This window comes from Prionailurus bengalensis, chromosome E2 (genome assembly GCF_016509475.1).
Source record: "Prionailurus bengalensis isolate Pbe53 chromosome E2, Fcat_Pben_1.1_paternal_pri, whole genome shotgun sequence".
NCBI lineage: Eukaryota > Metazoa > Chordata > Mammalia > Carnivora > Felidae > Prionailurus > Prionailurus bengalensis.
The window spans coordinates 61,461,446-61,483,332 of record NC_057352.1 but is presented as its reverse complement, the minus strand read 5'-3'; the positions used below and the strand labels follow the sequence as shown (position 1 = coordinate 61,483,332).

General features: G+C 58.6%; 1 protein-coding gene across 3 annotated transcripts in view; it reads right to left on the bottom strand.

Annotated features, from left to right (window-relative positions):
- ACSF3 (acyl-CoA synthetase family member 3) overlaps positions 1 to 21,887 on the bottom strand; it is a 55,471-nt gene that overhangs the window by 17,464 nt on the left and 16,120 nt on the right. For all 3 annotated transcript variants that reach the window (XM_043599892.1, XM_043599893.1, XM_043599894.1), the window contains 2 exons: positions 17,787 to 17,899; positions 7,896 to 8,022 (listed from right to left, as the gene is read on the bottom strand). In XM_043599892.1, coding sequence (XP_043455827.1) covers positions 7,896 to 8,022; positions 17,787 to 17,899 — 240 coding nt within the window. The remainder of the gene's footprint in view (positions 1 to 7,895; positions 8,023 to 17,786; positions 17,900 to 21,887) is intronic.

Sequence of the window (21,887 nt, the reverse complement as noted above, 5' to 3'; positions counted from 1 at the left end):
TTCAGGCGTTCTGCTCCATTTCCTTGGGCACTGGCTGAAACAGGCTAAGTCCAGCAGAGATGGTGGCTGGCAGGAGGCCACTGTCTCCAAACCCCGACCCCGCAGACCCCACAGGCCCCGCGGCCACCTTGGTCCCTGCGTCCCCCCTCCTGCCCCCCCCCCCCCCCCGACCTCGCAGTCAGCGACGCAGCCCTGCCGGAAGCCGCCGATCCCACAGCCCCTGCCCACGGCGCACCGGCCTGCCATTCACGGCGGTGAGAAACACTAGCGCCTCCCAGACCCAGGTGGTACCGGGACAGCACCCCCTGCCCCACGCGTTCACGCACCCGGCCTCCTCGACAGCACGCCCACTCCTTCCAGCGCCGACCCCGCTGCGCCGTGGACACCACCTGGCCAGTGTCCAGCCCTGCCCCCGGGGAGATGGGGGTGAGCCTGGTGGGCGGAGACACGGGTTCAGTTTTTGGGCGGTGACACACCATGGGGCCGCACCTCCTTGCAGGGACCCCCTCGTGTGCTCCCCAAGTGTCCGTGTCAGGCGGGGTTGGGTGTGGAGCCTGGAGGCCTGCCCCGAGGACGCGGATTTCCCGGGAACCATGCCGGGTGCACTTGTAGGACCTATTTCGGTGCCACGCCCTAAACCACAGGGATGGGGGCGGAGGGAGGGGGGCCCCCGCATCTACTCTTGCGATGAGGGCAGTGAGCACACGTGTGTGTAGGGCTGGTGGGCTTTGGTGTTGTGTGGGGGACGAGGACGCTGGGGAATGGTGTGAAGGTGACCGGCCTGCACGCCATCTGCACTTGCTGTGAGTCTGTGCGTATTTCAAATAAAAAGTTTTAAGAAATTGCTGTTTGGCCTACCGAGAAGTTTCCGGCCTCCCCTGGTGGGCTCACGGCCAAGTCACTGCAGCGTCTGAACCACCCCGCAAGGAAGCAAGAAGTCCTTAAAGACACAATCTGTGAACTAAACTCAGGACTGAGACCCAGCACAGGAAATTGCTCAGCAGGGTGCTTATCAACGTGCCTGGTGAGGTCCCCTCAGGTGTCAGCGCTCCACCCTTGCTGGCAAACACCTGCCTCGCTCTCCGGGGGCGGAGGGGTGTGGGGGAAGGGTGCATGGGGGTGCAGGGCGGCAGGAGAACCCGGCCCTCCACTCTGTACCTGTGCGTGTCGGGCCCCACCAGGCCCCGCGACCCTGCGTCGCCCCCAGCCAGTGCTAGGAGGCAGCTCGTAGTGGGTTGACTCCCTCAGCCACAGGCCTCTGCCCCCCAGGCCTCCCCACCCCGGGAGGTGCCCGTATGCGTGCAGACCAGCCAGGGCCACCACCGTACCCAGCAGGCCGTGGCTGCACACGGGGTTTCCACCCGCTGATGCTGAAGGCTGAACGGGAGAGAGGACAGTGCAGGCTCAATGTCCTTCCCGAGGCACCTGGCTTCTGTGTCGGGGAAGGAGGCAGCCCCTCGCCCGCCAGCGAGAGGCCAGGCAGCAGGGCCGAGAGCCTCATCCTTCCATTAGAGCCGGCTGACGGGCAGTCAGCCCAGTCCCGTTCCTGCCTCGGGGGGGCCTCGGGGGGGTCCAGTTCTGCATCCAGAGTGTGCACACGAACACCGGGTCCTGGGGCACGGTCAGGACTGAGTGCTGACTTTCACTCCGGCCACCCACCCACGACTGCTGCTGCTTCAGGGGAACCCTTGCGCCCGCTGGCCGCCTCGGGATGCCTTGCCGGCCGCAGGGGGTGGCCTCCTGGGGCCCACAGAAGAAATCCCAAGTCCCTTGATGCCTTTCACAAAGACGAAGGGACACTTCCAGGACCGAATTTTCCAGCTCTGCCCACTCGGTCCCCGGGACCTGCCTCTGCGCCCGCTAGGCCGCTGCCTTCTCACAGCGGCCCGACACCCCGGTCCGAAGGGGCCTCCTTGTGAGTTCCCTCTGGCACAGGGCCCATCCTCGGGGCTTGTGATTCCCTGCTTCCCTGTGAACAGTCGCTGGAAGGCATCTGGGACCCTCCTGCGTGTCCCCGGGACTCCCTGGGCCCTTCCTGCCCCACCGTAAGGGTCTAGGGCACAAAAGCCACGGGTCTAAGTAAGTCCCAGCAGAGCAACAGAGGCTGGGCCCACGGGAGACCACGCCTGCCACCCAGAAGGGGCCTCACACACACAAGACCCCAACCGAGTTGGTAACTTTCACTTTTTATAACAACTATTTATCAAAGGGCGCGGATTCTGGAATCCGCGTCCCCTGCCAGTGACCATCCTACCTCTCAGCTCCGGAGCCCACTCTGCGGGGGTTTTATTCTGACAGATGCGGTATCACCACCCGTAAACCTTAGTGCGGGTTTGCGGGTTTGAGCAGGACGTGTGCACTGCTCTCAAAGCCACGGCCACTTCCTGTCTCTGCCTCAGTCATTGGAAGCAAACCTCCCGACACCCGGAGGCTGCTTTTCCGGATGAGTGGGCGTGCACGGGCGGCAGACCTGGCACCCTGGGCCGCTGGTGGACACACCGTCCTCGGCTGTGCAGGATCCGGGGCAGGCAAGTGAGGGACCCAGGGGCGGGACCAGCTGGCTCTTCCAGCAGCCACGGGGACTCAGGCTTTGGCTCCTAGTCCCTGGGGAGATGGGGGTTGCTCCCCCCACCGCTCCTGCGTCCGTCCGTGGTCACGGAGGCCTAGGCTGGGCAGCGGGGGGCACACGCGCCAGCCCCTCTGCTCGACTCTAATACCCAGACAGCTGGGCGCCTGAAAGACAGAGGAGCCGCTGTCACCCGCCTGCACGAGGGGGACCCCGAGGCCCGGCTCCTCCCTCATGCGGCGGCCTCCCTCCCGCCGCCCGGGGACTCACTCCTGTGACGTAGAGGCCTAGGAAGACGCCGGAAGGAAATGGCACAACTCCCGGGAGAACGAGCCCCCTAAAGCCCGCCGGTGTGACACACACTGCTAGGCCCTCTCCCTCTCGAGAAAACCAAGAGTGACCACGTTTCCAGGGCCCGAAGCCTTCAGTAGGGACGGTAGGAAACGCTGGAGGCTGCCAGCTGGGACCCAGGGGTTGGGAACAGCTGACCTGCGGGGTGTGGACAGGCGCCCCGGGAAGCTGGTCGGCACTGGAGGCTCGGCGGACGCGCTGGGGGAGGCCGGGGGGGCGGGTGCATGGGGGAAGGAGGCCTGTGAACACGGGGCTCGGCCTCCCGCCTGCCCTTCCTGCTCTCAGCCCCTGCGCGCCGGCCGGGCTCCAGGGGGAGAAAATCAGCCAGCCAACTCCCAGAATCGCAGGCCGTGGGGATCCGAGCACCGCGTCAGGACAGAGTCAAAGTCGGAGCGGCCTCGGCGCTCGGCCTGTCTGACTTCAGGTGTCTGGGACGGAGACGATTCTCCAGGACCGCAAAGAGGGGAAAGGCCGTGCAGCGTGAGGAAGGGCGCGGCTGCGGCAAACGCGGAGGCTCCGCCCCCGAACTCTACCGGCCCGACAGAATGAGCACGTCAGACACACGTGCCCCCCGAGTGTGCACCCGCGTGCCCGTCGTCAGGGGGCTCCTGGGCTCCGGAGCGGAAGGGAAGGAGGCGGCCGCGGGTGCAGGAGGGGCCCGGTGGGGGCGGCTGGCACCGGGGTCTCCCCCAGGAGGCGGGGTGGCGCTAGACGCCTTGCTCAGGGAGGCAAGGACGGAAGGACCACGGTTACCATGAGCCTCGGGTCCGAGTGCCCCAGGCACTGAGGGCGGGGCCTCCGGGGCGGGCTCCCAGACTGCCGGGGCCACGGGGGTCCTCAAGCTGCGTGTACAACTTTGACATAAACCTCAAACTCACAGTCATCTGCCGCCCAGGGTGTGGGGCCGAAGGAGCAGCATGGTGGCCCGCAGGTGGGGGGAGCTCGACATCCAACGGGGGCGCCCTCTGCATCACTGCCCACAGGAGCCTGTCCCGGGGGGTCTGAGACTTAGCTTTATGAAAGCAGAGCCTGACAAGTGACACAAGATGACACAGGACAGCACCCCCGGGAGCCCTGGGAAACAAAGGATTTTTAAGCAAGACAAAAAATAAAAGACACGACACACTCAGGAAGGAGCTGCCGGCATGGGGGCCGGACCAGTAGCAGACTATCCCCAGGAGCAGTCTGTGCCCCGTCGCCTGGCACAGCCTTCACTGTGACCCCGCCTCCCAGGTCGGTGACAGCCTTCCCTTCCGCGCACCCACACCCACGAACACGCGTGGCCGACGCCCAGCACGGCATCACTGGGTGTAGGTCCTGACTAGGACTTACTGGCCAAAACGGAAGATCCCTGGTTGGAGAAGCAAACCAGAACTCAGGACAGCCGCGAGGCGGGAGGTGAGCAGGGCAGACCCGGGGCCCGAGCGTCCTTCCGGGTCCTTCTTCACCAGGGAAGCGGGGAGCGTAAGCACGCGTGTACCCGCCGTGTCCGTGACAGCAGCAGCTCGCTGTGGGAGCGCCGGGGGCCAGAGACCCAGGCAAAGAGGGAGCCCCTCACATGGGTGACGGGGGCCGGCGGTGTGCTCAGCGGACAGGAACCCAGCACGCGCAGGGCACGCGTCACCAGTTCATGTTATCATTGGTCTCCAAAACACGGTTTCTAAAGGCCTCTCAACACCCACTGTCGGGCGCGCCTAACGACCGGCAGCCTCCATCACTGCCCTCCCGCCTTACCAATAACGCCCCAGCGGACATCTGCACACCCGTCTCTGCCCACTCTCCCCATTTCCTTGGACAGATTCGCAGAAACGCTCCTGACACGATCCCACCTGCAGGAGGGGAAGTACCAGCCTCATGGCGGCGAGTGCCAAGCGTTCAGAAGCTTTACCAATTTGGCGAAGGAGTAAATCTCGGTCTCTGTACTTTCCTCTTTTGTCACCAGGAAGTGAGACCGTATTTTATGTATTTTTACGGCCAACCGCCCTTCTCTACTGTGATCTGTCCGTCGCCTTTGCTGGCTCCCCCGGCCCCAGGGCTGCCTGGGCTCAGGGAGCGATCCTCTGGGGGGCACGGCTCTGGAGAGGATCCCTGTGTACCCCGATGCCCGCCAGGGCCCCTCTGTCGCCCTGCTGCTGAGTCGCCGTATTGTTGGTCCCCAGTAATAACGTCGCGTGCTCGCTGCGGAAGAAGGCAAGAACCCGCTGGTATTCTGGTGGATTTGCTCAGGGCACTTGCTTCCCACGCCCTAACAACCTGCAGCCAACGCGTCAATGTGTCCTTAGCACGCACGGTTCGTGAGGTCCCTTCTTAACGCTAAACAGCGTATGATGAAGTATTTTTTAAAGTCAGGCCGTTTTTGTTTCCTTATGTTCAGTTATCAGTGTCTTTAACACAAAACTGCTCAGGGGGAAACATCAAAGGCAGCAGAAAGCGTAAGGCCTGCCTAGCTCTGTCCCCGTGTCCATTCTATGTCCCCAGCTCGATGTCCCCAACTCCGTGTCCTCAGCTCCACCCAGTGTCCTCACCTCCGTCCCGTGTCCTCAGCTGTGTCCTCTGTCCTCTGCTCCAACAGTAAGTTAACATAAAGGCCCAAGGGCACCTGGCTCCTGGGGTATCACCTGCCCCCTGCCCCGGCCAGCGCTGGTGCCCACGTGCGATGGTTTCTGAGCCCACGTGGTGGCGCTCCGGCGGGACGAGAGCCAGGAGGGGTCACTGTGACTGCCAGAGAGTTCCTCAGGAGACCCTGGATCTCCTCCCCGAGGGGCAGCCACGACCCCGGGGGGGGGGGGGCTTGTAGGGAGCTCCCCACACACCTGGGGAAGGCGGCAGGACCTGGGCAGGGATGGCCGGCGACCTCTCTCCTCTCCTCCACGGCGGACTCGGCCCTTCCCCGTGCAGCCGCCAGCAGCGGCTCCCCAGCAACCCTCCAGAACCCCACGGCAGGAGGGGCCGGCCAGGGAAAGGGTTAAGTTTCATTTATCCTGATTTCTATTTAATATCATGCTCTCCCCGCAGGAGCCGGCAGCTGTGAGCTGATTGCGCCCGCTCGTTACGCAGCCTGTATCGCTAATGGCCTGTGACAAAGGCACACGGCTTCCAGGCCTCACCCCCGAGAGCCAATTAAACACACACACTCCCTTCCTGTTTGCAGCGCATTACAATGAAATTAAACTGAATTTCAAAATCATCTTCTCCTAAAGACATCTCTTTACAATAATTAATGCAGGCTACCCCTTTTCAACGCAAATATTCATCAGCGGCAGTGACTGGATGCTTTCACGCTGACTGCCCACACTGTGCACGCGGCCACCGGTGCCCAGGGAGCTGCCACCGGCAAAGTCCACGGGGCTTGGGCTCCCGGGTTTTTAGAGAAAAAAGCATCTGCGGCTTTTCACCTGAATTTAAAAATAAAAGAAGACGGCCATAAAGCAAGTCAGGGACCATCCAGAGGGCTACAGACAACAATTAGCTCAAAATAAGCGTTTCTTAAACAATGCATTTGAAAGACAATGACACGGAGAGGTTTGCTGCTATGAGACTGGCTTGTGTGAACGCGTGGTGTCCACAAAGGGACACCACGCGGCTGCGAGCTAACGTGCTGACCACGTCCTGTCGTGGAGACAGGAGGTTCCGAAACAGGTGACCAGGGTTCCTGGGTCCTGACCCCTGAGCCCTCTGCTGACCTGCCAGGGTTCTCAGGGCCCGGCCTTGCTCCGAAGGCTGACAGACGTCCCCTCTACAAACCCTTCACGACCATCTGCACACCTGCTTTCTCTGCCCGGCACAGAGGGAAAGGGGAGCCTGGACGCCTCCACCCGCGGCCGCTGGGATGTCACTTTTGCAGGCAAGTGACAGAACCACGGAAGCTGCAGGACCAGCAAGTCTGGACCCACGTGCCGCCTGGCCAGTGGGACAGGAAGGGGACACCTCCGCGCCCCCCCCCCCCCAGGAAGATCCTTCATCTGTCCCTTCAAACCAAACCCCCATCTGACGGGCCCACACGGCACCCCGAGACCGTCAGGGTCTACGTGGGTCCCCGCTCTGCCACTCGGTGACCCCAGGCCCACGACAGCAGCAGATCAGAGTGGACACGTGATCCTGTCGTCCACAGATCCACGCCGACACGAGCCCGGTGAGGTGCCCGCGCGAATGCCAGCCACAGGCACACACTGTGGGGCCACGAGGCTCAGGGCCACAGCCACTGTTCTCCTAAGAGGCGCACGGTGACCCCACGGCACCCCGCTCCAGCTGCCTGCCATCTCTCCTCGGCTCTGCTCCCCACAGGAGAGCACGGAATGAGGCAGATTTCTGCCTACGGGGCCGCGTATGGTGATATGTGAAAACGGGCCTTTCTTTTTGGAAAAGTGTCTTGAGATTCTTATGAAATGATGCATTCTCAGCACAGAAGTTTTACAAATACAGACAAACAAGAAGGAAAGGAGAAACCACCCAGAAGCAGACCATACACATGTTCTAAGTGAGCACACACAGAAGTGAGTTGCTGTAGTTGCGAACCTAGCGTTCACAAGGGCTGCTGGGACCAAGGAGGGGAGGCGGGGGGAGGACAGAAAGGGCGAGGACAGCGGAGGGGCCGGGGCACGGAGCCTGAGCAGGCTCTAGGTCCCGCTGGGGGTGGGGGCCCCCGCATCAAGGCAGCAGCACAATCCACCCAGGCACGGTGTGGAGAACAACAGAAAATGACCCAGATGGAAAAGGAAGCACACAGTATCGGAAGGACCTAGGATCCTGCGTGGGGGGAGGGGGGACGAGAAGGTTTACAAAGCGGGGGGGCTTGGGGAAGGTGGGAGGGAGGGGTGAGGAGGGTGTCTGACACTCAGGGGGCTCCTGACCCACGGCACGTGGCAGGACCACCAAGCCTCGCTGCTGCCCTCATTCCAGAGGTTGGTGGGCTCTGGGGGCAGGGTGGGGACACAGCCTTGAAGATGGGGTGTCCCCTTCCCTCCGGCCCCCCTCCTACCTGTCTTGAACCAGCCGTCGCAGGTGAAGGCGTTTCTGGTTTCTTCTGGTCTGTCCCAGTATTCACGGAACACGGACGGCCCCCTGACCAAGAGCTCTCCTTCCTTCTCTGTGAACCCTGGGGTCACCTACAGCACAGGAGAGAAACAGGTACCTCAGAGCACACGCCTCGCAGTGTGGGGCTCCCCCTGCCTCCCTCGTGACCCCTGGAGACACGCACCCTTCCAAAATTAGACGTTTTGTTGGAAATGATTGAAAAATGCATCTTTCTTGTTTTGTTGTCTTTAAATGTTTACTTGAGAGAGCGGGAGAGGAAAAAAGCAGGTGAATGCATGTGTACGAGCAGGAGAGGGGCAGAGAGGGAGAGAGAATCCCAAGCAGACTCTTCACTTTCAGCACAGAGCCTGACACAGGGCTCGATCCCATGAGCCGTGAGATCATGACCTGAGCTGAGAACAAGCATCAGGCGCTTAAGCAGCTGAGCCCCCGGGTGCCCTGAGAAATGCACCGCTCAGCCCCAGAGCCCAGGCAGACGGCGCTGTGCGGGGCGCTGTGAGGCACCGCGTTCGTCCTACAAAGCCCCGTCCTCTAGTGGAGGACGCGAGTCACCGACCCAGGTCCCAGTCGGAGCCTGGCTGGATTTGAGCCGCCTGTCCACTTGTAAAAGCTCTGATCCCGGCACCTGATGAAACTCCCGTCTTCAGGGTGCTTCCTGGAGACAGCACACACACAGGACGTGTGTGTGAGGAGGCGTGCGTGGCCGGCTCGCGCTCCGGGGCGGCAGCAGGAGCTGGGTCCTGGCAGCTCCCGCGGGGCCTCCGCTCGGTTAGAAGGAGGCTGAGCGGAGAGCCAACCGAGAAAGGCTGGCTCGCGAGCAGGCCCCAGGTGTCCAGGAGAGGGCGCGCCCGGATCACGTGGCCCTGGGAAGCAGGGGGCTCCCTCTGTTGTGACCACAGCGCAGGGCAGGAGGGAGACTGGGTTTTGTAAGAAGCTGAGAGGCTCTCCGTGAAGCCAGAAGACCGTGCAGAGGACGAGCACGTCAAGAGGCCCCGTGGGAAGCTGTCAGTGGACCCAGCAAAGGTGGCTGAACCGAGGCCAGTGCTGTGCTTTGACTTATCAACTCCCACCTGGAATGAACTTATTCTGGGGAAGAACCATCCCTCTTAAAAAAAAAAAAATCAGAGCCCCCTTTAAAAGAGGCTGTAAAACTGTCTGACTCGTTTGTCTGAGGCCTGGACAGAATGGAATTCCAAGAACGACACAGCAGCTGTCTACTGACTCCTGAGCCCACTTCCTACAGACACAGCAACCCCACCCCAAGGGGACAGGGCTCCACGTGCAGGGCCCAGCCGAGCACCTGCCATCTAGCCTGCTTGCAGGAGCCAGCGTTTGTCTTTCAGCTGAACCAGAGACTTTATTTGAATTTCACCCATTTTTCCACTGCTGCCCTCTATCTGGTTCCACTGCCAAGGTCAGACCGGCCACAGGGCAGCGAGGCAAAGGCCCCGAAAATAAAGAGGCAGGCACCCAACCCCAGAGAAGGCTGGCGCTGGATGACTGAAGCTAACTGGGTAACAGTAAAACGATAAAAAAGTCAGCATTCTCCACTGGAAATAAACAAGGCCCAGAGTCTCATAACATAATACTCTTGCGTCCTGGGCGCAAGATTACTCAGCACGTGAAGAGCCAGCAAAATGTCAACTCGTATGGAAAAAGGCCATCTGTGCAGGACAAGGCCGGGCGGCACAGATGTTAAGCGCCCTTAACAAAGACTTTAAGACAGACATCATAAACATGCTCCAAACGGAAGGGCAAATACTCTAGAAGTACATGGAAAAACTGAAAGCCCCGGGAGAGAAACGTTATAAAGCAAAACCAAAAGGAAATTTTAGAATTGGAAAGCACAGTAACAGCAGTAAAAAAAATTCACTGGATGGGCTCAGTAACAGCAGGGAGGTCACAACGCAAAGTCTGAGAACTTGAAGACCGGTCAGTAGAACTGGCCCAGCCCATCTGTGCAACAGGAAAAACCAGCCCTACCCTACTCCCTGCTGTAAGGGCCCACATTCCTGCTACCGGATTCCCAGGAGACGAGCAGCGAGGAGCCAGAGGGGTCGTGGGTAAAATCTGCCTGAAAGGTCTCAAGTCTGGTGAAACCCGCAGATTCAGGCAGCTCAGCGGACCCCCAAAAGGACAAACCCAAAGAAACACCAGCTCAGACACATCCTGATCCAAGGACTGCAGACCAAGGATAAGGGAGAAGCCTGGCAGTGGCCAGAGCAGATTCGCGCCTCAGACGACCACCACCTTCTCAGCAGAAGCCGCGGAGGCCAGAGAAGCGGGACAGCACCTTCCAAGCATCAGCCCGGAACCCCAGGCCCAGTGAGAGTAACGTTACGGATGGAAGAAGAGACAAAGACACTCTTAGATAAAAAACAAGACAGCCTGTGGCCAGCAGATCTGAATTAAAAGAATTGCCAGAGATCGTTCCTCAGACAGCAGGGAAATGATGCCAGAAGAAAACAGGGAAGCTCAGAAATGAAATAAAAGCATCAGAATTGGTAAGTACCTGGGTGAATAAAACTGACTATTCTGTTCCTCAGGAGGTTTTTCCGTTTTGAGTGCTGAAAGCAAACATCATAATCTTGCCTAATGGAGTTCATTACCTCTGTAGATGTTACACACGACAATGGTATTTGCTGAAGACAGAGAAGGCAAAGGGACCCGTATGTGGTGACAAAGATTCTTTACTTGACCAGACTTTAGTCAGGCTCCCCAAATTTAACATAGGCCCACCTGTGCCCTTCCTGTAAAATCTAGTTTTTCTTTTTTTTAAATTAAAAAAAAAAAAACTTTGTTTATTTTTGAGAGAGAGAGAGAGCGTGAGCAGGGGAGGGACACAGAATATGAAGCGGGCTCCAGGCTCTGAGCTGTCAGCACAGAGCATGATGTGGGGCTTGAACTCACGGACCTCGAGATCATGACGTGAGCCGAAGTTGGACGCTCGACCGACTGAGCCACCCAGGTGCCCCTGTAAGATCCAGTTTTAACAAAACCCTGCTGTTTGAGTTTAGCAAGAGTCCCCCGCTCTGATACCTGGTCAGCCTCACATCTGGTATCACCCACAGGCGACACGTGATCACCCGGCCTGCCCTCAGCAAAGATCCCGTCAATCCCGCCTGCTGCTCGCAAGAACATGTCCGCAGACCACACTGCACTCAGAGCTGAGCCCAACCTCTCCTCCGCACTGAAAAGCCCCACCGCAGGGGGCCCTACACTTATCCCAGTGTCCTGGATGAAGTCGGCCATGCCATTTGTAACAAGCGTCACTGAGCATTTTTCTCTTTGACCGTGGTAGGAATTCTACATTCTTCTGGGAGAGTTAAGTGTGGAGTCTAAGTAGATTCCAAAAAGGGAAGTATATATATTATAGGCCCTAGAAGAACTACTAAAAAGCTGTACAAAGGCAGATAGTCAAAAACTCAACAGGTAAATTACAACGGGCTGCTACAACATGAGTCCAAAGAGCGCAGTGAAAGGGAAGCGGAGCAAGGAGAAACTGGGCCAACAGACAGCGAGCAAACGGCAAATGGTGGTGGGTGGTGGTGGCTGGAGTTCGCTCGTTTCCGTAATCAAATTCAACGTCAATGCTCTCAGCACACCAATTAGAAGACTGTCAGGGGGACGGGAGAAGCCATTCGCGATCCAGCCACGCACCACCTCTACGACACTCACTTCAAGGACAGTGACAAGGCAGGTTAGAAGCAAGGGGATGGAACCATACATCCACATAAACACCAATCACGACAGACTGAGCAGCTGTATTGACATGAGACAAAAAGAACTTGGAAGAGACAACGTCACATACAAGCGGTATCACAAGATGACACAATGGCCAAGTCACCAAGAGGACGTATCGATTATCAACGTGCATTCACCAAGTGACAGACTTTCCAAATCCATCAGCAAACACCAGAAAGCAGAAACAGACTATTACGGAGGAGAGTTCACACCCCTCCTTAGCGACAGAACCGGCCAGACACCCAGCACAGACGTGAGGAGCTGAACACACCGACCACAGACGCTCGACCCGCATGCGCCATGGCCGGAAGCAGCAGCATGCGTGTCCACCACCGGGTCACGTTCTGGGGCACACGGTACACCTTCACAAAGTTAAAAGAACTGGAATCGTATCCAGTATGCTTTCTGACTGTAAGGGAACTACACTAAAAATGAGGAACAGAAAGATAACACACAGCCTGCAAACACTTGGAAAATAAACAACATACTTCTAAATGATCTGTGAGTCATAGAAGTCTTAAGAGAAACTAGAAAATCAGAAAATATTTTGAACTGAACGAAATGAAAACACATAAAAATTGGGGGGACAGGTCAAGCTTCAGCAGTGCTTGCTAGGAGATTTGCATGAGCAAACTTATGAATCAGGAAGGAGAAAAGGTCCCAAACTGACAACCTAATGTTTCACCTTAAGAAACTGTAAAAAGTGTAAAAACGCAGGCTAGAAGAAACGATGAGGATAAGAACGAGAAACCAACTAAAATGAAAAGAGAAAAGCAACAGAGAAAACTCAAAGAATCCAAAAACAAGTTCTTTCAGAAAAGACCAATAAAACGGATGAACGTGTAGCAAGAATAACAAAGAACAAAGAAGGAGAAGGCACAAATTCTCCACAAGAGTGACAAGAAGAATACTTCAGGCTATGCAGACGTGGAAAGGTTCGTAAGGGGTTGCCACGAAAAACGCTATGCATAGAATTCAACAACTTAAATGGACCGATTTCTCAAAAAACATAATCTGCCAAAACTCATCCAAGATGCATTAGATGACCCGAACAGTCCTATCTATAACTGTTAAAGAAACTGAATTAATGGTGAACCTCTTCCAAAAAAGAAGCCTCCGGGCCCAGATGGTTTCACTGGTAAATTCTATCTAAATAAATATATAATACCAATTACATGCAGTCTCTCCTAGAAAACAGAAGAGGAGGGAATAACTCCCAACTCACTTTATGACACTAGTATTACCCTGACACCCAAACATGACAAAAAAAAGCACAATGAAGGGAAACTACAGACGCAAAACCCCTCAGCAAAATGCTCACAGATCCAATCCAGCACCATATAAAATAAATGATATACCATATGCAAGGGGGTTGGTCCTGGGAGTTCAAGGCTGGTTTGGTATTAGAAAACCAACCAATGTCGGACACCTGGTGGCTGAGTCGGTTAAGCATCTGACTTCAGCTCAGGTCATGATCTCACAGTTCGTGGGTCCCGCGTCCGGCTCTGTGTTGACAGCTCGGAGCCTGGAGCCGGCTTCAGATTCTGTGTCTCCCCGTCTCTCTGCCCCTCCCCTGCTCATGCTCTGATTCTCTCTCTCTCAAAATTAAATAAACATTAGAAAAAATAGGAAAAAAATAAATGTAGTGGGACATGTAAAGGATCAGTGAGCTAGAACACACACACACCAAGAAGACCTAAATGAATGCAGAGGCATACCATGTTCATGGATCAGAAGACCTGTCATAGTGAGGATGTTAATTTTCACCAAACTGATCTACAGATTTAGTGCAACCTTGATCAAGATCCCCAAAGGATTTTTTAATACATACAAACAACCTAGTTGTAAAACTGGAATGGCAAGCAAAATAATACCAATAACTAAAACAGCTCTGAACAAGAATAAAACTGGTGGCATAAGGCTATAGTTCTGAGACTCACCATAAAGCGACAGTAGTCAAGACTGGTGTTAGCAGAGAAACAGATACACAGTTCAGTGGAGAAGAGCATACAACCTCTGTATAGACCAGCTCAGATATGTAGCACCCCTCATGGGTTCAATACCATAAAGAAACACACATCTACCAGTCCTAATTTTCCTACAGATTTGCCAGGGAGTCTCTGGACTACGGAAAGCAAGTACCAAGTAACCAAAATAGGCCATCATTTTCTTTATGCCAAAAAAAACACAAATTTTTTTTTCATTGCTTCAGGGAAAGAGGGCAAACGAACCACCAACTTGAAGCTCTAAATACACATGCACCAGTTACACAGTGGTTTATGTGATACTGACTCATCAGACAGACTTTGGGACAAAGGAGTCAACTTAATTTTGGTCACTGACATTTATAAGTTTTAGAGACAAGGGTATGAAGGCTTATCAAGGGTGAAGATAGGGGGCCGCCTGGGTGGCTCAGCTGGCTAAGCATCCGACTTCAGCTCAGGTCATGATCTCACGGTCCGTGAGCAGGCTCCACGCTTAACACGGAGCCCGACATGGGGCTCCATACCACGACCCTGGGATCGTGACCTGAGCCGAAATCAAGAGTCAGGTCCTCAGGGCGCCTGAGTGGCTCTGTCGGTTAAGCATTTGACTTTGGCTCAGGTCATGATCTCACAGCTTGTGGGTTCGAGACCCACGTCGGGCTCTGAGCTGACAGCTCAGAGCCTGGAACCTACTTCTGACTCTGTGTCTCCCTCTCTCTGCCCCTCCCCGCCCCCACCTTGCGCTCTTTCTCTCTCTCAAAAACAAATAAACATCAAAAATTAAAAAAAAAAAAAAGAGTGAAGATAAGCCAGGAGAAGGGGAACACTGATGAGAATATTATCACAGAGAAATAAATGATCTAAAATAGTGCGTAACAATAAATGTTACCTTAGGCTACATTCCATCACCTGGATCACTGGGTCACAAGTGGGACCAGAGCCCTGCAGGGGTTTCTGCTGTGATTCCTTAGACCTACTCAGAGCTAACAGCCCACATCTGCTGGGACGAGTTCAGAGGTAGGCAGGCGATCAGCAAGGCCCACACCTGGTGCTCTGGGGACCCCAGCTGTTCCCAAGGATACACGGGTGCAGGCTGGATGGGGCACACCCCCAGACTTGGGTGCCCAGCAGTCACACACAATGCTGCTTCATGCTGCAGCCAAAAGCCTGGGCTGTCTTCATGGGGACTCTCGTCTTCGTCTTCAGAGGACTCACATGTAGGACTGTCACGTGACCGAGGGCACGGGCACCCACGCAGAGGTACCACTGCGTTTACCACAAGCGGCCATGCTAGAGAACCGCCAGCACTGGAATGAAGCCTTCCCCGTCTGAAAGCAGCCTGAATGTCTTTCTCCGGCAGTGGCAGGTGCTAGAAAGCCCCCAGGTACAAGCCCAGACACCTGCCCAAGTTCACAGGGAGGGATCTGCTCTAACTGTCTGTGCAGAAGAGCCTGCTGGAGTAAGAGGCAGGAATGCAGGCAGGTAGGCTATGGGCCAAGGAGGCCGGTGAGGGCGGGTAGGACCCATGGTAGGGCCCCTGTCCCTGAAGGTCCCCAGGTCCCTCCTTGGCTGTGGGCTGCCACTGTGTCCCGATGGACGGCTGTGTCACTCGGTGCCGCCCACTGCTCGGGGCTGGAAGGATCTGGGTAGGCACGCAGGGACGGGCTCAAGGAGGGAAGGGGTGGCTGCTCGCCTTCCATGGCCTGAGCGCGCCCTTCAAGGGCACGTGGGGCCAGCGCTGGTGCAGGCGGGGGGAGAGAGGCACGGGGCAGCTAAGGGCTGGCAGACACTCATCCTGCCCATCAGGCGCCGCTGGCCTTCCTAAACCGCAGGCGCCGGTTTAGGGTATGGCCACCTCCTTCCTGGCCCTCGACACAGAGTCGGTAAGCCCACTGCATCCACGAGGCAGGGGACACGTGGCACATGATGGTCTGTCTGTCGGAGGGGAGCGCCTCTGCGGGGACAGCCTGGTCACCCCACCCCCCACTGAAGGCCAGAGCACGAGCAGGCCCTCCGGCTCTCCGCCCCCAGTCCTCACCCCGCCGCAGGTCGCATTCAGCCGTCGGTGGCACACAGCAGTGACAGATGGCAGGGACAGGCGGGGGCGGGGGAAGGAGCGGAGGGGAGCCCAGGAGAGGCTGGTGGCCGTCAGGAGGACAGGCGGCTGAGCAGGCTGCTGTCCGGAGCGACAGCCCGCATGTGGACAAACAACAAGATACTTAATTTTTAAGGGGAAGCGAGGGAAGCAGAGCTCGCTGCCACCGCCCTGCGCCAGCCGGAACACCACACGTGGTGCGTCTGCGTCCTCGGTGGGAGACGATGTTTCGTGCGCAGCCCAGCGTGTCACATACAGCCGGGAAGCCACTTGTCTGCTGCCGGACCTCACTGGTGCTGGCCGGTGCTTGGCTCTCTTGAAAGTGAGCACTTGGCAAACAAACAGATGCCGCAGGCGACGTGCTTGTAGGTTTAAAGGCGATGCCGGCTGGGCGGCCGTGGCACGTGGAAGATGCACCATAGCAAACAAAGCTGCCGGGTCCTCCAGGCAGGTGCGGCCTTGACCGCGGCCCGGCAGCCTGGCGAGACAGACACCGAGAAGACGGAGCCACTTCCTGTGCATCCAGAGAAGCGTCCGGGCAGGGCAGCCCGAGGTCCCGCCAGACAAAGCCGCAGGCTTGGGAAGCGCCAGCTCAGAGCTGCGGACGGCGGGACACTTGGGTGTCCCCGGGCTTCCGGCCACGTCAGCAAGCAGCCACAGCCAGGGTGGCCCGCGACGGGGAGACGAGGACACACGCTGAGGACCGGCAGCGAGAGCCCAGACGGTGTCCCGGCAGATGCGACGAGGCTGGCACTCACAGGCCCGGGCACGTGAGCCGCCCTCTGGAGCCGTCAGGGACCTTCTCAGACACGGGCACCACCCGGCTGCCGCAGCCACCGGGCGTCACAGGCGTGCTCCCCTCCCCGCCTCGCTCCGGGCCCGTGAGAGCAAACACGGAATCCTCCAGCCATCTGGGAAGCACGGCTCGGCCCAGCTGTTCCCTGGTCCTGTCTTCCCCAGGGCTCCCCTGTGCGGTACAGAGACCCTGGCGCCCCCTGCTCCCCGGCCACTCGCGCCTCATTCCCGGTGCTGGGTTCTGGCCAGAGAAGCAGCAAGGACCGTCAGGCTGCACAGGCCCCGGGAACACCACGACTGGGAGCCGGGCGACGTGCCGAGGGCTGACCCTCCCCACGGGGGCCCAGGGGCGGGGTCCTCTTGGGTAAACGGAACACCTACTTCTTCACTGTGAACACGTTCGTAGCACTACACCTAAAGCACCAGCTCCACGCGCTTGCTTGACCGTCTCCTCGACCTCTCACTCCAGACACGGAAACTGAGGCCACGGGGCAAGGTCACAGGGCAAGGCCTGGCACAGGTACGGAGCTGGGAGCCACCTCTCCAGGGACAGAAGCTGACACGTGGGTCCAGTAGAGATCAGTCTCTAGTATGGGCATCGGCTATAGAGAAGGTGATTTCCTTTTACATCAAGGTTCCAGTCCCACCAACCCTCAACTTTTCTGTGGTTTCTACTCACCGACGATCAGATTTGCAGCTACTAGAAACTTCACTGAAATGAGACAGTAAGTAGTATCCCCTTCCTCACCCTGGTCAACCTAGAGTAACAGCAAAGCCACCAGATTCCAGCGGTTGGCAGCAGCCTTCGTTCTCGGGGCCCCGTGAGCTGCCCGTGGTGGCCTCGCAAGGAACCAGCCACACCCAGCCTGGGTTTACTGAGTGGAGACAGGGCCCCGTCAGCACAGCGCTTTGAACCAGAGGGTGCCTCCAACAACCTGTTTCAACAAGGGCCGTCCAGAGGCTGCCACGACCCACAGTGGATGGAGCCTGAGGAGGCGGGAAGAGTCTGGAGGTCGGGGCCCAGCTGGCCTTGGCCCTGCTCTGCACACCGTGTGTAGGGCATGGTGCCCGGAAACACCAGTGGGGGCCCTCAGGAAACACCAGCCTGAACCTGTGTCGGGGCCCCAAGGAAGAGACCTTCAACCTCTGGCCTGCTGGGCGGTCCTGGCCTTGGGACACCCGTGTGCCACCAGCTGAGCACAGGGCAGTGGCCCACCTTTGTCTCCTTCTCATTTCCTTCCGCGTGGAGCACGTAGGGATAGCCCTCCTTCTTGGGGTTTTCTGAGACAATGCGTACCTCCACACCTGGCAGCGGGGTCCCCACGGAACCTGCAAAGACAGAGAAGGAGACGGCTGCACGCCTGGACGTCCTGCACAGAAGACGGTAGACGCCAGAGCGGAGGGGACCCAGTCACCTTAGGGAGGCTCTCGGCACCCGGGCCGAAGGCTGGGGCTGCCACCACCTCCCCCTCCAGCACCTAGCTCTGCTCTAAGGGCACAGGTGCCGGTGGCCTGTCTCCGGGGTCACCACAGAGCACCTGTGTGCAGAAGGCCCAGGAGGGACGAAGCAGGCAGGGAAGCCTGTCACCCGCTTTCTGGTTCATTTATTAGGCACCCATGGTTTGCTCGGTGTGTTCCGGAGCACGGGGGCAGCGGCCTGCCGTGCGCCGAGGGCAACGCGCAAGTCCCCACGGTGAAGGACCGTGGCGGCGGAGGTCCCGAGACCAAACGCTCAGCGTCTGTGAGGACTCACGTCCACTGGAATCAGTGAGGGACTGTCACGGGACAGACACCCGGGAGGCCAACTCCGACACGCTACATCCGCACAGGATTCTGGGATTCTGGCCTCGTTTTCCCAGAATGACGCTGTACTATCCTCGCGGCCGGCCCGTCTCTGCGTCTGAGGTCCTGGGGGGCGAGGCCGGGGCGGTGTCCCTGATGGGCGGGGCGCATCCGGACCAGGTCCCTTCTGGCCCTTGGCGTTCTTGCTTTGCTTCCAAAGATTTTAAAAATCAAAGTTAAATCTCTACAAGATACAATCACTCGCACAAAGCGCGCAACTCAGGGGCGTTCTGCACACGCGTGACGTGGGGCAACCGTAACGGCCACGTGGCTCCAGAACTTGCAGTCACCGGGTGGAAACCGGAGGCGTCAGCAGTCACGCGTTCTCCTCCTCCCCCACCCCCACAACCCGTTCATCGGCTGCCTCGGCGGGTCTGCCTGCTCCGGACACTTCTACGAGGACCTGAGACACGGGTCCTCCCCAGTCCTGCTAGCGGTGCACGTGCATGGAGCCCGCGGCCGCGCAGGCAACAGGACTCTCGAGACGCCACACGGGAAGCGAGGGAGTCTCCTCCCCAGTGTGAGACACGGACACCAGACTCAAGAAGCAGCCTCTGAACCCAGGCCCTCCAGCCCCCTCCTCCTGGCGCCGGGCTTGGCATCCCCTGGGTGCAGTGGAGACCAGATGCAGTGTTCCACACGCAGTCTAGACGCACTTGCCAGGGGACCTCGAGGTCACCTTCTCTGGATTAAACGGCTCCTTTCCCTTAGACTGTGGCAGTGACAAGTTTAACTCTGCTGCGTAGACTGTCCTTTCCTGCGCCTCCCGGCCTAGAGAGGTTGACGGGCTGGCGGCTCCCAGAACTCGGCAAACGCGGCGCTTTCTGGCATCGCCGTATCACAGAGGGCAGGACTCGGGCAGCAGGTGGAAAAGGCGCCCGGGAGGAGCGGTCTCTGTGCCCCGTGCCCTCCACGGCACCACCGCCGGCACCGTATGGGAGCACAGACCGGACACACGCTTCTTACCGGAAGGGGGTCCGTCCTCCTCTCCGAGAAACACCAGCGCCCCCCGTCCTCCTCCCCAGCTTTCAATCCACTGGCTTCTCCTTGGAACATTTTTTAAAAGGAGAAAGCCGTCCTCCTCGGCTCCCCCTGCCCCTCTCTGCTCTTTTCTCCCTCTGAACGGCGAACGCTGCCAGCCGTGAAGATTTGTAACGGACGTGCCGACGGAATCTTGATTCATTACAGCATCGCAGACACGACAAGACAGCTAAAACCTCCAGGCAGGGACGACCCTGGTTTCAGAGGCCTGACGTCCCGCAGGCTGAGGTCCACACAGAGAAGACGCAGTTCGGGGCGGGGGGAGGGGTCAGCAATGGAGCCTGAACCATGTCTGTCCCACCCCAGCTGGCCGGGCAGACCACAGGCAGCCACCAGCCCGCCCCCACGGGGTCGGCTCCGCCCCCCCCCCCCCCCCCCCCCCCCCCCCCCCCCCCCCCCCCCCCCCCCCCCCCGGGCACAGTCATAAAACGCAGTCTTTAAAACAGTCCTCAGCTCTCCCCAGATGACCGCAATTGGCCCGCGGCTCCGTCCGGAGTCTGGGGAGGGCGGCCGGTCTGCGGCCGTCCCGAGAGAAGGGGGACAGGCCGGTAAGGCTGGAGCTGCCGTCAGCGCTCCCCCGAGCCGGCTGTAGAAGCCGCTGGCGCCTCTGATCTCCACCGCCAATTAGAGTGTGATTAGGCCCAGCGGCGCCTGGCGTGAATTATTCATCTCCCTTCATGGTACCGTGAGGGCCTCGGAGAAGGAACAACCGGAGGAGCGACCCAGAGCCTGACTCTCAGCAAACAACCCTCTTCCAAGGCTGGCCTCGCCCCGGGCGCCCAGGGCAGGGTGTGAGGACCTGCAAAAACAGGTCCTGGCGGTCCCCGGACCCACGGAGAGCGCCGCACTCAGAGGCCACACAGGCAGCAGAGAGGGAAGGCCGGCCCGGGGCGACCCCGAGCTGGCAGCAGGTACGGGGGTCCCGAGTGTGATGCGAGCCCAGCCCAGGCATCACGGCGCGCAGACAAGACCAGAAGGTGCCCAGGATGCCCTGTCAACCGGGTTTCTCCAGAAACGACGCCACTTTGCTTTTTTTTCAAAGCAAACAGGATCGTACCCGCCTGCTGGAGGCCTTCGTTACAGAAAAAGGTCACAAGTATTTGATTCAAAGGTAAGACGAGCGACGAGGCCCCTGAGGCCTGGAGGAGAGCTGCAGCCTGACTGAAGATTCCAGAATTTCTGCCCAATAAATCTTGGGTTTCAGAAACTTTGGGATCCCCCTTCCACAGAGGGGGCCGGAAACGGCCAGGTCAGCTGGCACGCTTGCGTGACCTCTGTCCAGGGCGGCTGCTCCCCCTGCTCACCTGAGGATCCTGCCCCCCCCACCCCCCCACCCCATCTGTGGTGAGCCCCACGCGGGGCCTCCCTCGTGCACTCCATCCTGTCCTGGCTCCTGGTCTTGGCTCTTGGCCTTGTGTCTGCTCTTATAATTAAGGCCCAGAAGGCTCTCTGTGCATCTCTGTGCCCCTCTCTGTGCCTCCAAACCGGGCCGTGCTGCTGCACTCCCGGCAAAGCGGGTGTCCTAGTGCAACGGCACGAACACCTGCTCCGTGGCACAGCGGGTGTGCAACCCTGCCGCCCCCCCAAGCCTCAGGGTCCTGGTCTGACAATGGGTAAGAGCGCCCCAGCGCCAGGAGCCGCTCTGGACGCCGTGTGGCATCTTCTCAGGCAGTCAAGTGCTCATCTGCCTTCGGACCCCACGACCCCCCTCTGGGGACTCTCCCACGAGGCATATGTTTGCGTGGCACCTGCACACGGACGTTTACGACAGCCCTACTGGTAACTGGCCCAAACCAGACACAGCCCAGCGTCCTTCGGCCGGCGAAGTGGTAGCAAACAGCGGCCGGTCCGCACGGCGGAATTCCGCTCGGCGCGGGAAAGGACATGTGTCCGTGTGGACGCCACACCCCGCGAAGGGACCCAAAAGGCCACGTCCTGTAGGACATTCCAGAAAAAGCACAGAGACAAGGTGCACGCCTGCCTGGCCTGGGGTGGGGGGGTGGGGTGCCGAGCACGCACAAGGGGAGGGTCTGCGGCATCGGACGTTTCTGTGTCTCGAGTGTGATGGGGGCTACGTGGTTAGGTGTGTTTCCAAGACTCACAGACTGAACGTGGACACGGTGAGTTTTATCGTACGTGCGAGATACATGCATGTGTGGATATGATCACAGACACAGAAGCGTTTGGTCTTATTTCTAAATGCGATCCCTCTCGTGTTGTGGACACCATGGACGGGGTGCCTTGTGAGGACGGGGAGGGAGCTGAGAACAGAAACAGGGCACGTTCCCTTCCCGGGCTCGGGCTCCGCGGTGGACTCCTTGCTAAGGACCCGGGACGTGAAAGTCTGAGCTGAAGTCGGAGTGGGGCGCCGGAGAAAAGGCTGGACTTAGGAAAGGTCATCCAGACAGACAGAGGGCTCCCTCACCCCCTGCCC